This window comes from Panicum virgatum, chromosome 9K (assembly GCF_016808335.1).
Source record: "Panicum virgatum strain AP13 chromosome 9K, P.virgatum_v5, whole genome shotgun sequence".
NCBI classification, from domain to species: Eukaryota; Viridiplantae; Streptophyta; class Magnoliopsida; order Poales; family Poaceae; genus Panicum; species Panicum virgatum.
This window is the reverse complement of record NC_053144.1, coordinates 12,151,566-12,170,391: the sequence shown is the minus strand read 5'-3', so window position 1 is coordinate 12,170,391 and position 18,826 is coordinate 12,151,566. Positions and strand designations below refer to the sequence as shown.

General features: G+C 46.0%; 2 protein-coding genes across 4 annotated transcripts; both read left to right on the top strand.

The window, feature by feature from the left end:
• Positions 1-8,964: 8,964 nt before the first annotated feature.
• LOC120648346 (E3 ubiquitin-protein ligase RNF5-like) lies at positions 8,965-11,115 on the top strand. Of its 3 annotated transcripts, none has more exons than XM_039925093.1 (2): positions 8,965-9,081; positions 9,945-11,115. In XM_039925093.1, the coding sequence occupies exon 2, from the start codon at positions 9,971-9,973 to the stop codon at positions 10,655-10,657; it is 687 nt and encodes a 228-aa protein (XP_039781027.1). In that variant the 5' UTR covers positions 8,965-9,081; positions 9,945-9,970; the 3' UTR covers positions 10,658-11,115. The 3 variants fall into 3 exon arrangements, with proteins under 3 accessions (XP_039781027.1, XP_039781028.1, XP_039781029.1); XM_039925094.1 differs by having other exon boundaries at positions 8,986-9,084; XM_039925095.1 differs by lacking the exon at positions 8,965-9,081 and adding an exon at positions 9,130-9,837.
• A 6,344-nt stretch (positions 11,116-17,459) lies between these two features.
• On the top strand, positions 17,460-18,724 carry LOC120648345 (probable galacturonosyltransferase-like 1). Its single transcript, XM_039925092.1, has one exon. It carries the CDS (start codon positions 17,499-17,501, stop codon positions 18,549-18,551), a length of 1,053 nt encoding a protein of 350 aa, XP_039781026.1. The 5' UTR covers positions 17,460-17,498; the 3' UTR covers positions 18,552-18,724.
• Positions 18,725-18,826: the final 102 nt, after the last annotated feature.

Here is an 18,826-nt window from a genome sequence, read left to right as displayed (position 1 = left end):
ATATTTTCATAATTGTACTAACACACATGATGTTAATCCTTTTTTTCTAAATAATAGATGTCTCAAATGGGTGATGAATGTTACTCTACTGATCGGATCAATGCCGTGTGCGAGTAGCTCGCTGGATTCATTTTGAACGAGATCTTGGATCCTAGAGGCGAGTTCTACCACGACGGTCACATCGATAGAGGATTTCCATCGACCTCCTGAGGGGACTAGTAGTTGGAATAACATGACTTGTACATTTGTAAATATTTTTAAAGATTATGCCTTGATGTTTGTAAATTTGTAAATATATTAGTTCATCTAATTAGCTTAATTATATGTTCGTATTTCACTTTTATTTAGTTTCAAATATTCTCTGAAAACGAACACGAACGACCAATGAACGTATAGTATTGTAGAGTTTGAGTGCGTTTAGCAAATATAAAAGAATAAACAGTAATAAATATAACAAACAAACCTAGATTTGGAAAAAAAAGGGAAAGGTAATTAGTACCGGTTGGAAATACCAACCGGTACCAAAGGGGCTGCCACCTTACGTCAGCGTGGCAGCCTCTTTGGTACCGGCTGGTCTTTCCAACCGGTACCAATGGAGGCCTAAGGCACCGGTTGAGAAACCCGGTGTCTTAAGGAGAGGCCATTGGTCGCGGTTGCGGGGCACCGGTTGGTTCCAACCGGTGCCTTAGGCCCTTCTCAGCCGGTGCCCAAGGCCCGTTTTCTAGTAGTGCTTTATGGGCTTGCAATTGCTTGACATGTACAGCTTGCATTTTTTTTCTAGGATAAAATGTCTTTTCATCCTGTTCATACTGAACATTTACTCTTGTTATTGTCCTCATTTCACTCCACATCGGGAACTTAAGAAATTTGAGAACGAGAGGCATCAGGATTTATCCTCATCCTGCTAAAAGGCTAGACGTGGAACGACACGTGTTTCTGCAAGGCAATCACTTGTTTTCTACTAATTCATTTTTCTGGAGTAGCTTCTACACCGTAGATTGTTAGTGTAGTGCCATTAAAAATGGGCTTGAGAGCTTTAAAAGCCAGCCAAAAACTCAACAAACTCATGCACGATCTCTTCTCAATACTACCGCTGGTCATAGCTCACCTACCTCCTACTCAATAATCCACTAGCCAAGTTCTTTATAAGGAGGACAAAGTCAGTGGAAGCAGAAGAGAGCGTCTGGCTACTAGACTTCAGGAGAGACAACAGTTGTGAAATACATGAAGGAAATGTGAATGCCTTCCTGTTTATCTTTACTTGATTGATCTTATCAGGTAGAGATGATGGGCCTCGGAACCTGATCGCCATTGTTGTCCACAGATCATAGCAGAACAGCAACCTTATGAGAATCGGAGGCATCAAGATTTATTCTCGTCCAATTATTTAGCTTATCCCAACTAAGAGGATCCAGCCAGCTTCTTCTCCAAGGCCTCGTCACAGCCATAGTTCAATACCTCGATGGCTGGGATTCCCGGGATGGACAATATCCATGATAGCGGCGGGGCTAGCAAGCAACTTCTGCTGCAGCTAGGAACTTGAGGCCTGGTGGATTTGGCCACATTTGTGCAATCATTGTTGAACTACTAGTTTGGTTGTATATCATAAATAATTTTTTTTAATAAAAGCAGGAGCACTACTATGTCATTTAAGTGGGGAGAAGCAAGTACAGAGTCTTAGTATGGTGATATTACATGAATGGAGAGGTTCTCAAACTCAAAAACTGCTGAACAAAACATGAAAAACTTAAGATAACTCTGGCCTCCCACAGGCCAATTTTCTAGTGTTACGGTCCTGAAATATCATAAATAAATATCATATAGTTAAGAGGGAGCAATGTATTTTCTTTCCCACCGGTGCTATATAAAATAGGTTTTCCAGGCCCTAAAAAAGTACAAGTGGTGGGTCCGTGGATGTCAGGAAATGTGAGCAAGATAAAAAGGCACGCCATTGCCTCGGAAAGGGAGCAAACACAAGGGAAAACTTAGCTACCCCGTTCCACACCATACTACACCCTTCCAGCCCTGGGCTTTCTTCCTTTGTCCCCCACACTGATCGAGCACTCCTGCCGTTTACCGTAAAAATCAAGTAGTCTATTAGTTCCACGCCTATTCGTTGTTCCAAAGGATGTGACGACCATGTGGATCCTAGCTTTGGAATTCATCCATGAGGAACCATTGGAAATGGGAGGCATGACGGAACTCATCAAAGCTGGAGAACGTCACCTGCGTCGGTCATCGTGGCACTGGGAACGGCTGGCCGAAGATTCCAGTGGTGCATTGGTTGTGAGGAAGGCACGCCTGCCATGACCTTTTTGTTGGCATCTCCTGTTCGACTGTTGCTTTATTTGGTGCGGGGGCGAATCCAGTGCTCAGCGATTCTGGGCGTCCGCCTGGGCTCCGACGAATTGGTCGCGAAGGGCTAGCCTTTTCAGATCAACAGTCCATGGTAGCAACTGCATTCTGCCGCTGATGAGAATGGAGAGCTATCCAGGCTTCCCCTGAACTACAAGTGTTCAACCCTTGGGTCCGCCATTGGTGTGGTGCATGCTCCTTGTGATTAAACGCCTGAGCCGCTCCTGCCAGCGTGCATGGAAGCAAACATGATTACAGTGTAAGCTACATCTGGTTTATCCACGGCCCCCGAATCAAGGAGGAGGCTTCTATTTCATATAGTTTTACAAGATTTGACAGTTTCCCAGCAGAGTTTGGTAGCACGTGGTGATTAAAATGGTCAAGATTTTTTGCAATCAACGGAAAAACAGGGTACTGATGTTTCGTTGATTTGAAAGGAACAATGTACAATGGTGGTAAAAATACAACCGCGCAAAGAAATCGAAGGTTAGCATGGTAGTTTTGCTTGCATGCAGCCAATAAAAAGCGTTATTAACGAAAGTAGTAAAAACATAAGGTGCTGGCCTGTAAATAAATGAGGAAAATTAAACGATGACGTTTTGAATACAAGTGAGAATGAACCTGAATCAACAGTCACGTTGCAGTTTCTCAAGACTGACCAACAAGAACCTACCGACATTCAGATTGCAATGGTGCCAAGTTGGGTCATCAACAAACCAAATTTCTTCGCTCATTTTTTCTGAATTTACAATGGCGACGGCCCCTCTTGTTTCATTCAGGTAACAAGACAGAAATTGCTTGAGTTGAAGAGCCTGGCCACATATCCTCCAAGTTTACTCGCATATGGCGCCTGGATTTTGGATAGAGTAGGATTGCCAGCAAGTAATTCCAATGGAAAATTAGTTGCATTACTTCATCAGCAAATGATTTACCGGAAACAAAGAGGAACAATAAGATGGATTAAATGTGGTGATGTAGGATCAAAGTTTTTTCACTCTACAGCAACCATCAGACATAGAAAAAAACTGATCACTTCACTTAAATCTGACAACAATGAGGAGTTCTTTAGTCATGATACTAAAATGCTTTGGATGGCTTATAAAGAGAGATTAGGCTCATCTACTCCTATTAATTTGTCGGACAACCTTGAGGAGCTAATTATTATGGCTGAATCTGGAGATACTAGAGGTCCCCTTCACACATGAAGAAATTGATGAGGTAGACAAAAGCTCAACCATGGATAAGACACCAGGACCTGATATGGTTTCAATAATAATTTCTTAAAGACATGCTGGTCCATCATTGCACCAGATTTCTATGCTCTTTGTGGAGGCTTTCAGATAGGTGAAATCTGCTCACAAAGCATCAATGGTTCCTTTTATCACTTTATTACCTAAGGTGGATAACTCCAGCAGCATTGGTGACTACAGGCCCATTTCACTCCTTAATTGTTCAATGAAGGTTATAAAGAAACTCCTGGCTAACAGACTACAGAAAGTAATTACTGAATTAATCCATAAGAACTAGTATGAATTCATCAAATCAAGGACTATCCAGGACTGTTTGGCCTGGACTTTGGAGTACCTACACCTATGTCATCAATCCAAAAAAGAACTCATCATACTGAAGTTGGATTTTGAAAAAGCTTTTGATAAAATGGAGCATGCAACCATGCTAAATTAATGAGAAGAAAGGGCTTTGGTGCCACCTGGATTAACTGGATGACCTCTATTTTATAGTCAGGTACATTTGCAATCTTGTTAAATGGGGTACCTGGTAAGACTTTTCACTGCAACAGAGGGATAAGGCAGATCCACTTTCTCTCCTTTTGTTTGTCCTAGCAACAGATTTTTTGCAAACTCTAGTCAATAAGGCTACATAACAGGGTCGCTTAATGCTACCAATACCTCCAACTCATACAACAACTTTCCAATAGTTCAATATGCAGATGATACTCTGGTCAAAATGGAGGGTTGCAATGAACAGCTAGGAGCTTTGAAAGATTCTCAATGTTTTCACTTTAGCAACTGGCTTGAAAGTAAATTTTAACAAGTCACAAATGGTGCCGCTGAATGTGGCTTAGGAAAAGTTGTAGTTAGAAATTTTGATTGTGCAACTGGAAGTTTGCCTTTCACATACTTGGGTATGCCCTTAGAAATCACAAAACCAAGAGTAGAGGACTTTCTTCCTCTGGTTACCAAATTTGAAAAAAAATTGCAGGCTACCTCAATTTTCCTTTCAGGAGCAGGAAGGCTTCAAATGACAAATGTAGTGTCGACAGCTCTGCCAATGTACCATATGTCTTGCCACAAACAGTTATTGATCAAATAGACAAGTACAGAAAACACTGTTTATGAAGAGGCTCTGACATTAATGCAAGAAGCTCCCCAAAGGTTGCATGGAGCATGGTTTGTCTTCCTAAAGAAGAAGGGGACCTTGGAGTCCTTAACCTCAAAACTCAGAATGAAGCACTTCTGTTAAAAAATATGCACAAATTCTACAATAAGGTGGATACACCCTGGGTACATCTTGTTTGGGATAAAAATTATTAGAATGGAAAACTACATAGTCAAATTAAAAAAGGATCTTTTTGGTGGAGAGATAATCTTAAGCTTTTCGATAAATTTAAAGGTTCGGCTATGTGCAACATTGAGAATGTATCAACTTGCTTCTTCTAGATAGATCTCTGGGGCGATCAAGTGCGATGTCAAGTATACCCAGAGCTTTTCTCCTTTACTAGGAATAAATTATTGAGTTTTCAGAAGGCCAAAATGATGTAACCCTTCCACAGATTGTTCCATCTTCCACTTTCAGAGGTTGCACAATTCAAGTTGTTGCAAAACTTGCTTGAGAATCAAACCATGAGCACTCACGTGGACTGGTGGAGTTACATCTGGGGAAGTCCCTTCTTCTCCTCAAGGAAAGCCTATAAGAGTTTGATTGGTCATGCAAAAATACATCAAAGTTATCACTGGACTTGAAACTCAAGTTATCAAAATAAACATAAGGTTTTCTTCTGGCTCTTACTCAAAGACAGGTTGAGTGCAAGAAACATTCTTTGATGGAAATCAATGTTTTTGGCTTTTTGCCCTCCTTCAACTGTGTTCTATGCACTAACAACACCGAGGAAACATTGGAACATCTCTTTTTGCACTGTCCTTTTGCTGAAGCTTGCTGGGGGCTTATAGGTTTTCAAGTACCTAATCAGGCAGACATCTTCTTGGCAATTGAGAGTTTCAAATCCCAACTGCATACACCTCTTTTTATAAACATTGTTATCTTACTTTGCTGGAGCATTTGGATTTCAAGGAATGATCTCATTTTCCAAGGTTTACAACCATCAACTAATAGTTGTCGACGTATTTTCAAGAAGGAACTCGTGTTGCTTAGTCATCGGGTTAGCAGCAAACATAAGCATTGTTAGAAGAATGGATTGCCCTCTTTGGATCTTTTTTTATCTTTCTTTGTATCTTAAGTTGACTTATGTAAAACTCCGTTCCTTTTTCTTTTGTGTATATAATCGGTAGGTGATCTTAATCCCCTCCTGTTCCATAAAAAAAGTAATTCCAATGAACAATAATGTATGCAATCGTCTTCTGACTAGTGAGCATATAAATGAGGGTGATCCTGTGCAGCCGCTGCCTCTGCTACTGATTGAAGTAACTCGTTCGTGCAGTTATTAATTACAATAGCAAGTAGTATTAGCGCAGTAACTGCACAATCTCCAAGTACAGTCCTACACAGGTCAAGCCCAAACAGGAGTGCAGGACGAAGACAATCTCCTAGTACAGTCCAACAGGAGCCAGGAATATTAAAATAGAGGGCAAGTCGGAAATGGAATATGTGAACGACATCCTCCTATGACTCATTTGATTTTTCATATGTTGGAAAAGCTTCAGGCCAAGCCATGGAGCTCCCAAATCCTCCTTTGATATTCCAGAGTGTGCACAACGTGTTAGGAACATAACTTCACGTATGAGGTTGAGAGGCATCAGGATTTATAAAAAATCCTCAGGCTGCATATGTTGTCAAGTGATGAAAAGCTACTCAGTTTCCTTCTTCTGGGGAGCTGTTGCATGACGCCAAGAACAAGTGAAGTCTACAACCAAGGAATTCATTTATTAGATGAAAAGTTTAACACATGAATACATTAGAAGAGTTTCTGGCCAACTGTGTGGCTAACTAAGTATGTGAAGTTGATTACTCTATATTAAATGACAGCTGAGGCATCTAATCAATACTTCGCAATAAGATGTGCTATCTCCGTTCCAGAATATAGCTATTTTTAGATTTTCTTCAAGTCAAACTTTTTAAACTTTGACCGTAGTTGGTAAAAAAATATAAAAATTGATGACATAAAAATAATATTAATTTAGTCACAATAAAACCAACCATCGTAATATGTAGCATTTTCTATGTAAAAGTAACTATTTTTGAATATATTATTGGTTAAAGATGAAGGTATTTGACTTTAACCAAGTCTATGCTATATTTTGAGACGGAGGTAGTACTTCCTCTGGTCTAAATATAGTTGAGTACTTGAGTTGCATTTGCATACTAGCTTAATAATGCATTTCACCATATTGTCAATAACAGATCTTAATCATAGTGAAATCCAAAAGGAATGATGGTTTAAGAACAGAAAAGGAGGAGATACTTCTTATAGACTAGGTAAAATGCATCATTGGCCGTCAAACCAAGCTCAGCTGGTTGAAGGCTCAGATTTGGCGCCCAAGACCATTTTCAAGGCTACAAAGTGTTTTCAAAAGCATTTCCCTTCCTGAACCTATCAAATTCCTTGACTACATTTTTGTTGGAACACTGTTAAGTGATAAGTAGGTCTTGAAGATAGAACTGATTTATATGAGCTTTGGTGGTGTGAGAAGTTGCCCTTTCTAATTAAATTGTCAATTCAACCCCTGCTTTATTAATGGGGTTGTGAAATCCTCTCTCCCTTCACTTTATCGTACATATATAGCCACACAAGCTAAATTACTTCCATGAAAAGTGTTTTTTTTTTTCCAGAAAGAGCAATGGGGATAAGACGCACATGGAGCAGGCGAGGAGCTGGTTCGATCTGTAGACTAAACGTCTAAACCTGAATAAGCAGCACGATACTGCCAACATTTCTTCTTCTTTTTTGAAAGGAGATACTGCCAACACTTTGAATGCGCTTGGTGGCAGAATTTATAGCTCTTTGCAAAGCTCATATAACTGGCCACCTGCCCGGTTTCTTCAGTACAATGATATCTTTATAAGAGATGACGAGCTGCCTGCTGCTCCAAGACTCCAAGGCAACCAAAAGATGTTCCGCAGCAACAAGAGAAGTAGCAGAGATGATGGTACCAAGACATCATTCTTCTTTCAGTACTAGGTGCAGCCTAATTATCTCTTTAATGATAATGCTGAACACTGGCTGTTGTATTATGTAAGTTTGGCCTGGGATGATCATGATCAGGAGGCATGGGAACATGAGGCGCCAGGAAGTCTGCTGGTTGTGCGCTTCAATTAATCCTGGTCAGTAAATTACCATATGCATCACACAGCAAGATGATTACGGAATGCCTTCATCCGTATATGTGGTTTTGTTATAGATTTGTAGGCCTAATAGCTTTCTTAAGTAGTAACGGTCTCTAGTCATTTTAACCCCTTCATCATCTTCATCTATGCAATAATTTGATTGAACAAGCTGTGCTACAAACATTTTTGAAAATACAGGTGGCTGCGTAGCCAGCTGGGATCGATGTCCAGAAGCATGAGGCTGATCCGGAAGCTGACGATAAAACAAGAGTTTGGATATTGCGCCGAAGTTTTGGTTGTCCCGACACAAAATCGAAGGGTTCGATCCCCGGCCAACACGAACTTCCAAACGAGAAAGGTGGCTCTGTTTGTTTATAGTTCTAAAAAAATTCTATAGTATATGTCACATCGAATGTTCGGATACATGCATAGAACATTAAATGCAGTTGAAAAAATAACTAATTATACAGTCTAACTTATTAGCACAAGATGGATTTTTAAATCTAATTAGTTCATAATTTGATATTATTTGTCAAGTAACAACGAAATGTGTTACAGTACCAAAACCAACCACTTTTCACCAAACCGGAGCCGTGCAGGCACAGCGCTTTTAGTTGCTGGCTTGTTCTTGGTCAGTATAAATTTTACATATGAATCTTTACGACAAAACCTGGCCATTCACGATTGGTTGCAATTGCAAACCAAGAACACTTAAGTTATTTTTCTCTCACTCTGCAACCGGAAGAATCATCAAATAAAAATGTCTAGAAGTACTTTAGCTGAATGTCCACTAGCGGCTTTGGTTGCTGGTCAAGTGGAAACGCTACGAACTGACGGGTGACGGCAGCATCGGGACGTGACGATCCCTTGCGTGACCGCCTCTGCGCGCAGCAGCTGCGGCGAAGTTTCCGTATCCCTTCACGGGAGACGCCCACCGCCTCGGCAGTCAACCAGTCAGGCAGCGCTCTGCCCGCTCCGCCCCCGCCCCCGCCCCCGCCCCCGCCCCCGCCCCCGAGACTACCCAGATTCTAGAATCTTCCGGCGTGGGCCCCGCGGCCTCCCCCCAATTTTATGCTGCACGCGGGGCCAGGTCATCAGACACCACCACCACCACCGCGTAGAGCGTATTAGAGTTTATTCGCCTCGTCGCCCCCGTCGGTCGCCGCGCCGTCGCGTCCGTCGCCCGCTACCTCCCCTCGCTCGCAGGTAGTGGTGCTCTGCCCCTTCCGATTCCGCGCCTAGTTCTTTCGTGATTTAGGGCTTAGCTCGCGGTGATGAGGATTTTGTGGATGCGGCGTTAGTGGCCCTGATTCGACGGGTGGATTTTTGCGCTAGGTCTGATTGCTCTCGATTTGGGGGGCGGGGATTATCGGCGATTTGGAGTGGGTCGGGGGCACGGGGTCGTGGTTTGAATGCTAGTCTGATCTGTTGGCGCGGGTCGGTGATATCGGAGGGGGAAGAATTTGGGTTTGCTTCAGAGAGGAGGTTGGAATCTCCTCCGAAAGGGTAACGATTTCTGTCCTGGGCGAGCGGTCGTGATGAAATTCGATTGGCTCCCGTTGGTAATTACATGTTCGTCTAGAGTTTGGCGTGAAGCTTCAAACCAATCTCGTGGGTATTTCGATTTTCCCCCCTTTGAGTTATTGTGGGTGTCTTTTCTAGGGAATTACTTTACCTGACTTGTGTTTAGGATAATATAATCTCTATTCTGAAATCGTCAGGTTGCGCATCTAGAAGATAATCTCGTTCTCGGAAATAAAATTTTAGATTTTGGGGAGTTTCTGGTCATGATATATCTATCTTATCATAACTATTTGTTCAATCTTTCTTGCTGCTATACTTACTGGTTTGCAGCTTGATTCTACTTATTAAGGTGATGAGAAGTTTACTCCTCCCCTAAACATGAACTGTTTTGGTGGCTTTCATTGCTCCAAGTAGAAAAATGGAATGCTGTTTGTAGCTGTATGTAATAGTTTCTTACTTGTTGGTTGTACTAGGACTAATATTCTCAGTCATTTTTATGAATTTTATTGGTAGACATTTTGTTGATATATCTTTGGGAACTGCAGCTTAATTTATTCAGACTATCAACCAGATGTCGGCCAATGTTGGTGAATCAACAAGTGCTGGTGGCAGCGGCGACGCAGCTGGGGGGAGTTTTGAGTGCAATATATGCTTTGAACTGCCTCAAGAGCCAATAGTGACCCTTTGTGGCCATCTCTTCTGCTGGCCATGCCTTTACCGGTGGTTGCACGTCCACGCACACTCGCCAGAGTGCCCGGTGTGCAAGGCCCTTGTCGAGGAAGACAAGCTTGTTCCCCTTTATGGACGTGGCAAGGACCGTGTTGACCCAAGATCAAAGAACATGCCTGAATCTGACATTCCTCACCGCCCAACTGGCCAGAGGCCTGCCACAGCTCCACAGGCTGATGCTAACAACAACTTCCCCAATGCCAATGCAAACCCATGGTTCATGGGCACAGGAGTCCCTTTGGCGAATGCACGGTGGGGGAATTATGCATTCTCAGCTGCTTTTGGAGGCCTGTTCCCTATGCTTAGCTTCCAAGTCCATGGATTCCCCGATGCTGCTGCTTATGCGCAGCCAGCTGGGTTCCACTATGGCTATGGCCATGGGCATGGATTTCATGGCGGGCATATGGGACATGCCCACGGTGTCCACCGACAAGCACCTTTGGGTCAACAGCAGCAGGCAGATATCTACCTGAAGGCCCTGCTTCTCATGGTTGGAGTTCTTGTGATTGCAAGCCTCCTTGCATTTTAAAGCAATGCAAGGAGTTCTTGTGATTGCAAGCCTCCTTGCATGGTTGGACCTGGAGGCCCTGCTCATCATGGTTGGAATTCTCGGGGGTGCAATGCAAGCCTCCTGGCATTTCTGACGTAATGGCAGATTGGCTTAAGAATTGTCTTATTTCAGTGGTGGTTCTGTATTATAGTTTGGTGCTGAATGTTGCATAAGTTATTCGTGTATTTGCATGAAGTGTCCATAGAATATGTATTTATAGCTCTAGGCAAGTATCTGCCTTTTACAGCACCTTATATAATATTAGGAGGAACCTGGTGCAATTATTGCTGTTTAGTTTTGATGATTTTTGGAGGTGAACGTGATGTACAATTGTTGGGTAGCCATCTCCCGCCTGCATCTGTTGTCTGTACCGTTTAGATTGGAAATGGATAGCATGAGACAGAATATATGAGAATTGGGAATTAGTGTTTTGTGTAGTCTGAACTCTCTTATTTCCATCAATTTCCACTACGTGTATATAGTAAACACGCCATGTTACGCAATGCTGTTCATAGTGGCCGGAGATAATGTACTAACTGCTGATAATGACAAGCTGTGTGCAAGTTCCCTGGGACCCCTGTTTTCGAATGAAACTCGGTGTCCAAATTCAGCTGCAAGCCTCCAATTACGTTGTTCACGGAGCCTGCAATCAGAGGTTGCTCACTGGTTGCACCCAGCCATCTTGAACTTGCAAGCAGACACGCAAGGGAGATACGATGCGTCTCTGAAGCCACCATTGGATTGGGGACAGGGTGGGAGAAATCTTGGCCGATGGAACATAGAAAGCCTTGAAAAAGGCTGAAGCACAAAAGCAAGAAGAACAGACTGCATTGTAACGACAAGCAGGACGGCTATTCTGTGGTGCTAATTGTCAATTAAGTACAGTATGGGTTCAAACGATTCAATATTGATAGCAGCAACTGTAAAGACGAGGTGCTTTTTTTTTGCAGGTTTTATAACCACGAATACACTCGTTGCTACTTCAGATTCTAAAGATTTAGATGTGAACCTGCTGCCAATTCGGCCTGCTTTCTGAGCCTGCAACCCCTTTTGACTTTTGTCTATAAACAGAACTCGCGTTTCGGCGCAGGATCCTAATCAGGGCGGTTTCCCAAAAATTTTCATTTCGAAATTTGTGCCTCTTTTTTTGAACACGTGTATGTAGTACTAAATATAGTTAAACAACAAAACTAATTGTACAGTTTGGATGTACACGGCGAGATGAATCTTTTGAGCCTAATTAGTGCATGATTAGCCATAAGTGCTACAGTAACCCACTTGTGCTAATGATGCGGTCAAAGGCCTCAAAAGATTCGTCTCGCGGTTTCCAGGTGAGTTCTGAAATTAGTTTTTTAATTAGTGTCCGAAAAATCCTCCCAATATCTGATCAAACTGTTGATTTGACAACCAAAAATCAGTTGTTACCGAAATCTGAGTCGAGCTTCCTGCCTAAGCCATCGGTTTGACTTGTTGAATTGTCTGCATAATACATATGATGGTGCTCCGGCCTCCGGCACAGTCACGCTGCACCCAGCCAGATTGACCTTCCGGAGTTCAAGTGGACGAGCCAGTTCTCCAACCCTGTCCACTGAAACGTGCAGAGAAAAAGAAATGAACCATGTGTTGCTGCCTTCAACTCGCGCGATGCAGCTCGAATCGGGCGATGGTCCAGGCACCCCAAAACGGGACGGGACAGTGAACTGTCAGATGCTTTGCTCCACAAAGCCCCCAGGCAAGCTCTTTCCTGCTTTAGTCGGGCACTGTTTAGTTCCCACCCCATAAACCCCGTAAACGCAAAAAAACCACCACATCAAATGTTTTGACACATGCATGGAGTACTAAATGAAGTCTATTTATAAATTTTTTTGCATAGATGGACTGTAAATCGCAAGACGAATCTAATGAGCCTACTTAAACTATGATTTGCAACAGTAATGCTACAGTAACTATCTGCTAATTATTGATTAATTATGGATTAATTAGCATAATTAGATTCGTCTCGCGATTTACAACCAATCTGTACAAAAAATTTTATAAATAGACTTCATTTAGTACTTCAAATTAATAAGATTCCAATAAAAAAAATTGCGCCTGAACCTAAACAGGGCCTCAGTCAAGAACCACTTGGTCAGTTGCCCTGACCTTGCCGCCCGAGGAAATATGCGCTATCCGTATATGATATGACCGTACCGCGCCGGATCGTCAACCCGACAAGACGGGCTGTGGCGACCCGCCGGATCGACCCCGCCTTTTTCCGACGAAAAGCCCCGCCGCGTTTGCACTCCGGACAGCGAACCTGTCGAGCAAAGCGGGGCGAGCCGGATGAGACGGCGACGGGGGCTGGGATTGGATCTGCAGGGCAGGTTGCGGCGGAACGGGGAAGCTTCGTGGGAAGGAAACTCATGTCCGGGTGCCGGGGAGTGGGGTGGGCAAGTGATTGATTAGTGGAGCCGCCACCGCTTCCGCCTGACTGCTGCTGCCGCGACCGCCTGCGATCCCTGGGCCACCGTCGTGGAGAACTGGAGAGGCCGCTGGTGCAGTGGTGCTGCGCCACCCGCCGCCGCCGCTGCAAGTCCTGAACCGTAGCCGATTTTTCCAACCCTGAAGAACCGTGGCCGCGGTCGCCGGCTCGTCGTCGTGTCTGCGGCATGGAAAGTCAGTTAGTTTGACGGCACGCCATGGCAATCTGGGTGACTGGTGGTTGAGGAATCGCGCGTGTCAACTGCAATTGCAATGCAGCAGCAGCTTGGGGTTGGGGGGCGGTGTTGATGGGTGCGTTGGTCTTAGTCCACAGCGCTAGCTGTAAGCCTGTAACCCTGCGACCCTGCTGAACGGCGGCCGGCGGACCGGCTCCGAGATCCGACGGTCTTTTCCGCGCGTCTCGTGTAGTGATGGATCATGGCTGGGGGTTTGCACCTAACCGTGGCTGGCTGACTGGCCTAAAAGCTACCAGCCGGTTTACCCGTCGGAGACCAGCTGAAGTGACCTGTCAAAGTCCTGTTGGACTTGCCCTTCGTCATTAGCTGAGTCGGTCACCCTTGTCGTCGCCCTCGCTGGCGCCGCGGGCAGCAGCCGTGGGAGGTAAGCTACGGATTGCGACGCGAGCACGGTGGGTCCGTGGGATCGCATCGAAAGTTTGGCGTGCCGCTACCACGCGGCTGAGGAACCCGTTGGCAGTTTGGCATTGCCTTTGGTTCGTGAGCGCCGATCGAACCGAAGCACATTGGACGGAAATCTATGGAGCCCAGCATCTGGTTGCCGGCTCGGCCGCCGCAGTCCGGGTCGCCGATGCGGCTGCTGTTTTCGTTTTCACGTTGAACCAAACTAACAGAATTGCCAGCATACCAAACAATAGATGAATTTGGCTGGTTATTTCCAGAAGTTGACAAAGGTGTACGGTACTTTTGGGCTCTCCTTTGAGCATCAAACGAACAGTTCCGGAGCCCCTACTTGAATTGTGCTACTACGTTGCAAGTTTGACAGAAAACCAAGCTGCTAGTTGGGTCCCCCTTTTCAACTCTAGTTTTATTTTACATTTTTGTAAACATGAGGTATTTTCCAGTTGCTAACTGTTTTATCATTATCCTTTCAAAAAATATTGTTTTATCATTGGCCCAAATGGCGAGGAGGGGCTGGCCGCACTTGCCTTCATGCCCCTCTGCAGAGGAGTCATAAAATCGGCACACCATTTGCTCTCCGAATGCAGATACACTAGAAGGATCTGGCAGCTCGCCGCAGAGTGGATCGCATATCCAGAGCTCAACCCGAACAGGTGGAGACCGAGTGAGAGTGCGCTCACTTGGTGGCTAAACATCACTGCTACGGCGGTTGTGCCAAAAAAAAGGCCGTACGGAGCCTCACCATGCTAATCAGCCGGGAGGTCTCGAAGGAGCAAAACAATAGAGTTTTCAATCGACAAGAAACGTCAACAACTAGGTTAATGGAGAAAATTAAGGCAGAAGCAGCCATTTGGGCAACAGGAGCAAAGGACTTAGCATCTATAATACCACAGCTGTAAACTTTTGTTACCGATCCCCCGGTTGTACTCTTCTTCTCTACCAATGAAATAGGCACAATCTCGTGCCCATTCATTAAAAAAAATCATTGGCTCAAAAATGGTCTCGAAAGATTGCACTGAGCTAAAGAATTCAAATAAAAAACTGTCGGTAAGGAATTCAAATCAAACATTGTGAACATTTGATTTTTCCCTAAAGATTGAATATTGTGAACATGAATAGCAGATCAGGTGCTGCCGTAGGCTATTCTTTCGTTGACAGAGCACCGAGCACGCCCTCACAGGTATAACTACATACCATTTCCAAAGAACAGAGGCTCGAACACTGCGACCCCTCGATCCATTACTTAAAAGGTCCGTGTTAGGTACTTTGATCGGGCATAGTTTTCCACAAATTAGAAACTTTGACTTCACTTTTTTTACTGATAATCAGGATTCAGGAGGTATATTTGACTCCATTTTCTTTTCTTATTTCCACTTGCAAGAATCATCAGAGGTACGAGCAAGTGGATTTTTAACTGGCAACAGAGATACGAATTCACTGACTTGCTGCAGCTGAAATTTTGCATTGACCCTCCCTAGCTAGCTAGTGCAGGCCGTACTGCACACGTGAAAAATACTGCTGCGCTTCTGCTTACCGCGTTTTACTAGGATACTTTCCTCCTTTTTTAATTGCTCCCAGGTATAGTTTCAGTGAGATCTGTAGGGTTTTCCAAGGGACCTGCCGCTTCTTAGCTCGCAATAATAAAGATGCTCATGTGCTCATGCCTCGCAGCTCAGCATCCCGTCTCCTCCAGCTCTGCTGCTGCATCGTGTGTGTCGGTGCATCTCTCCGTTCTGCCCAATAATCAGTCTGATCAATGTTACTCGATGCTAGGTGGCACATGACGAATGGTGGGTACTTCTGATATGCCAATATGCCATACATGCATATTTGACTAGGTAAACATTGCCGCATTGGTGAGGGTTTTTAACTTCCCTTCGTGATTGCTATCTTGCAAACTCTTTGTCACTAACCTTTCTTGGTAGGCCATAGCATAGTAATTGATCGCATTGTCCCTTTCTTAGTAGGCCATAGCATAGTAATTCATTTCCAACAGTGTCGGTTATCCAATACTGGAATGCCTGAAGGCTGAAGCTGTACTTATATAGTACTAGTCTTGTTTTGAACTATACTATTTCAGTTTAAACACATGGAGCCACTGGACATGTAGTGGCTCCATGTGCCCTCTTAGGCTCGAGCTTCAATTCGAAAACGAAAGACAAGATCATCCCTGAATTTCTTTTAGAAAAAAGAAAAGATCATCCCTGAATTGCACTACTAGTGGACTGGGGGCACACCGACGGTCACCATAGATTCCTCTTTGCCAATTTTTGCTGGGGAGGGGAGAGAAGAGGAGTCGCATATGGAAGTTTTGGGGCGTCGCACTCACTGGCATCGGAAAACGCCGGGAGCTCAGCACCCCTGATCCGAAGCTCATTTTGAGATCGCCACCACTCGATTCTCCCCTCTGTGCGTGGACCTCGAAAAAGCCCTCGAGGTTCCAGTCTCGCTCGCAGAAGTGCTCGGTGATCGACGCCCGCGATCGCAGAGCACCGAGATCGAAGCAAGCAGTGGTGAGAGGTGCCGAGCTGGAGCTAGATGCCTCGTCGGGCGGCATGCCAGTGCCACCACGTGGCACGTTCCCTTGGGAGGGCCCGCAGGACCCCCACCACCCTGCTTCGAGCGAACGCGATGAAGAAACGAACAATCATCATCTCCCTCACCGACAAAACAAGACGCCATTTTAAAACTCAGCTCTGCACGAGCACGACGACGATGGCTGAATCCCGTGAGCAATTTCAGCGACGTGGGCGTCACATGCGTGCTAGTTAGTATTCCCAAGTTCAGGAAATCGGCGGCGGATTATTCAAAATATAATCACAAGTAGTTTTTTTTATGGTAGTAGTATATTTTTTGTTGGGGTGTTGGGGGGGGGGGGATTAATTTGGTTTGATGGGTTCGATGTCTTTTTTGGGTTGGTTTTCACTACGATCATGGTACTAAGCATGCAATCCTAGAGCTATAAAGGGAAAATGTAAATAAAGCACGTCTTTTCGCCCCATCAAATAAATAAATAATATAAATTAGCACACCATGGTTACCCAACGAGGGCCAGACAATTTTAATGGATATATCGTGGATCCCCACTATATTAATCCCAATCTGCTGATCTTGAGCCTTTAAGGTGATTTTGGTAGCCAACTTTCATATAGATACATACATACATACATCAACAAAAGAACGCAGTGGAACAATACTATCAATCATTTTCCCCCATATCCTCCTCCATAATCTCTCATCAAGTAAAGCGCACTGCCCACCACCCTACACCTATTTACCCCTCACCCAAACAAACAAAAAGACACCATGTGATAAACGACTTGAAGCATTCAGCCAACGAAATCACTCCCGGATTCGCTTTGGTTACCACACTTGCAATTGTTTTCACGCGCTAGCAACGCAGCCTCACCGTCACTGGCGTCACACCACACGCAAACTAGCAGTAACATTTGAAAGATTACACTTGCACCTATATGTTCAATAACTATACAAGTAGTAAATCACATCGCGTTCTTTTCCACTTGACACGTTCAAATCAACTCCAAACACGCTTTGCTGCCTGGCAGTCGTAGCCCCGCAAGCCTTTGACCCAAGTTTGACTCCACACGCGTTCTTACCTGTATATAAGCACGGGCGCGCGCTCACACAGACTCAGCCTCCAACAAGGCAAACCAACCCACCCACACACCCGCTTCGCCGAGATGTCGCGTTCCCCTCTGCTGCTCCTGCTCCTCTGCGCCGTCGGCGCCGCCGCCGCCGCCGTGCCAGGGTACCGCGAGGCGCCGCACTTCACCAACTCGGCGGCGGCGCAGTGCCCGCCGCCGCTCCCGCCGTCGGACGCGGACGCGGCGTGCTCGCCGCGCGCGGCGGTGCACGTGGCCATGACGCTGGACGCGTCCTACCTGCGGGGCACCATGGCGGCCGTGCTCTCCGTGCTGCGCCACGCGTCCTGCCCGGAGTCCATCTTCTTCCACTTCGTCGCCTCCGCGGCGGCCTCCTCGGGGGCGACGGCGGCGGAGCTGCGCGCCACGGTGCGCGCGTCGTTCCCGTCGCTGGCGTTCCGGGTGTACCCGTTCGCCGACGAGGCCCGCGTGGCGGGGCTCATCTCCACCTCCATCCGCGGCGCGCTCGACCGCCCGCTCAACTACGCGCGGTCCTACCTGGCCTCCACGCTCCCGCCCTGCGTGCGCCGCGTCGTGTACCTCGACTCCGACGTCGTGCTCACCGACGACATCGCGGCCCTCGCCGCGACGCCGCTCCCGGGGGAGGAGACGGCCGTGGCGGCGCCCGAGTACTGCGGCGCCAACTTCACCGCCTACTTCACGCCGGGGTTCTGGGCGTCGCCCGCGCTCTCCTCCGCCTTCGCCGGCCGCCGCGCCTGCTACTTCAACACGGGCGTCATGGTGCTCGACCTCGCGCGGTGGCGCCGCGCGGGCTACACCGCGCAGATCGAGGAGTGGATGGAGCTCCAGAAGCGCGTGCGCATCTACGAGCTGGGCTCGCTGCCGCCGTTCCTGCTCGTCTTCGCCGGCCGCATCGCGTCGGTGGACCACCGGTGGAACCAGCACGGCCTCGGCGGCGACAACTACCGTGGGCTCTGCCGCGGGCTCCACGCCGGCGCCGTCAGCCTGCTGCACTGGAGCGGCAAGGGGAAGCCCTGGGACCGGCTCGACGCCGGGCGGCCGTGCCCGCTCGACGCCGTCTGGGCCAAGTACGACCTGCTCCGGTCGGCCGCCGGCATCGAGAGCTCGTGAGGATTCGGCGCTCGATCGAGCGCTTGTTTTTTGATCGGTTTAGACATTAGAAGCATGTGCTCTTCGTTCTTTTGCTGATCTAGATATTGATAGATCATCAGTGTTCATTTGAACTGTACATAGTGCTGCCTAGTTTAATAACAGAGACTGATTAGCCATTTTGATCATCAAAATTTTTGCCTTTTTTGGTTTATGATGCATCGATCAAATTCAGATGGGAAAAGGAACAGAGAACTTCAATTAAGATCTATACTAATATAAACGCGTCCGTATCC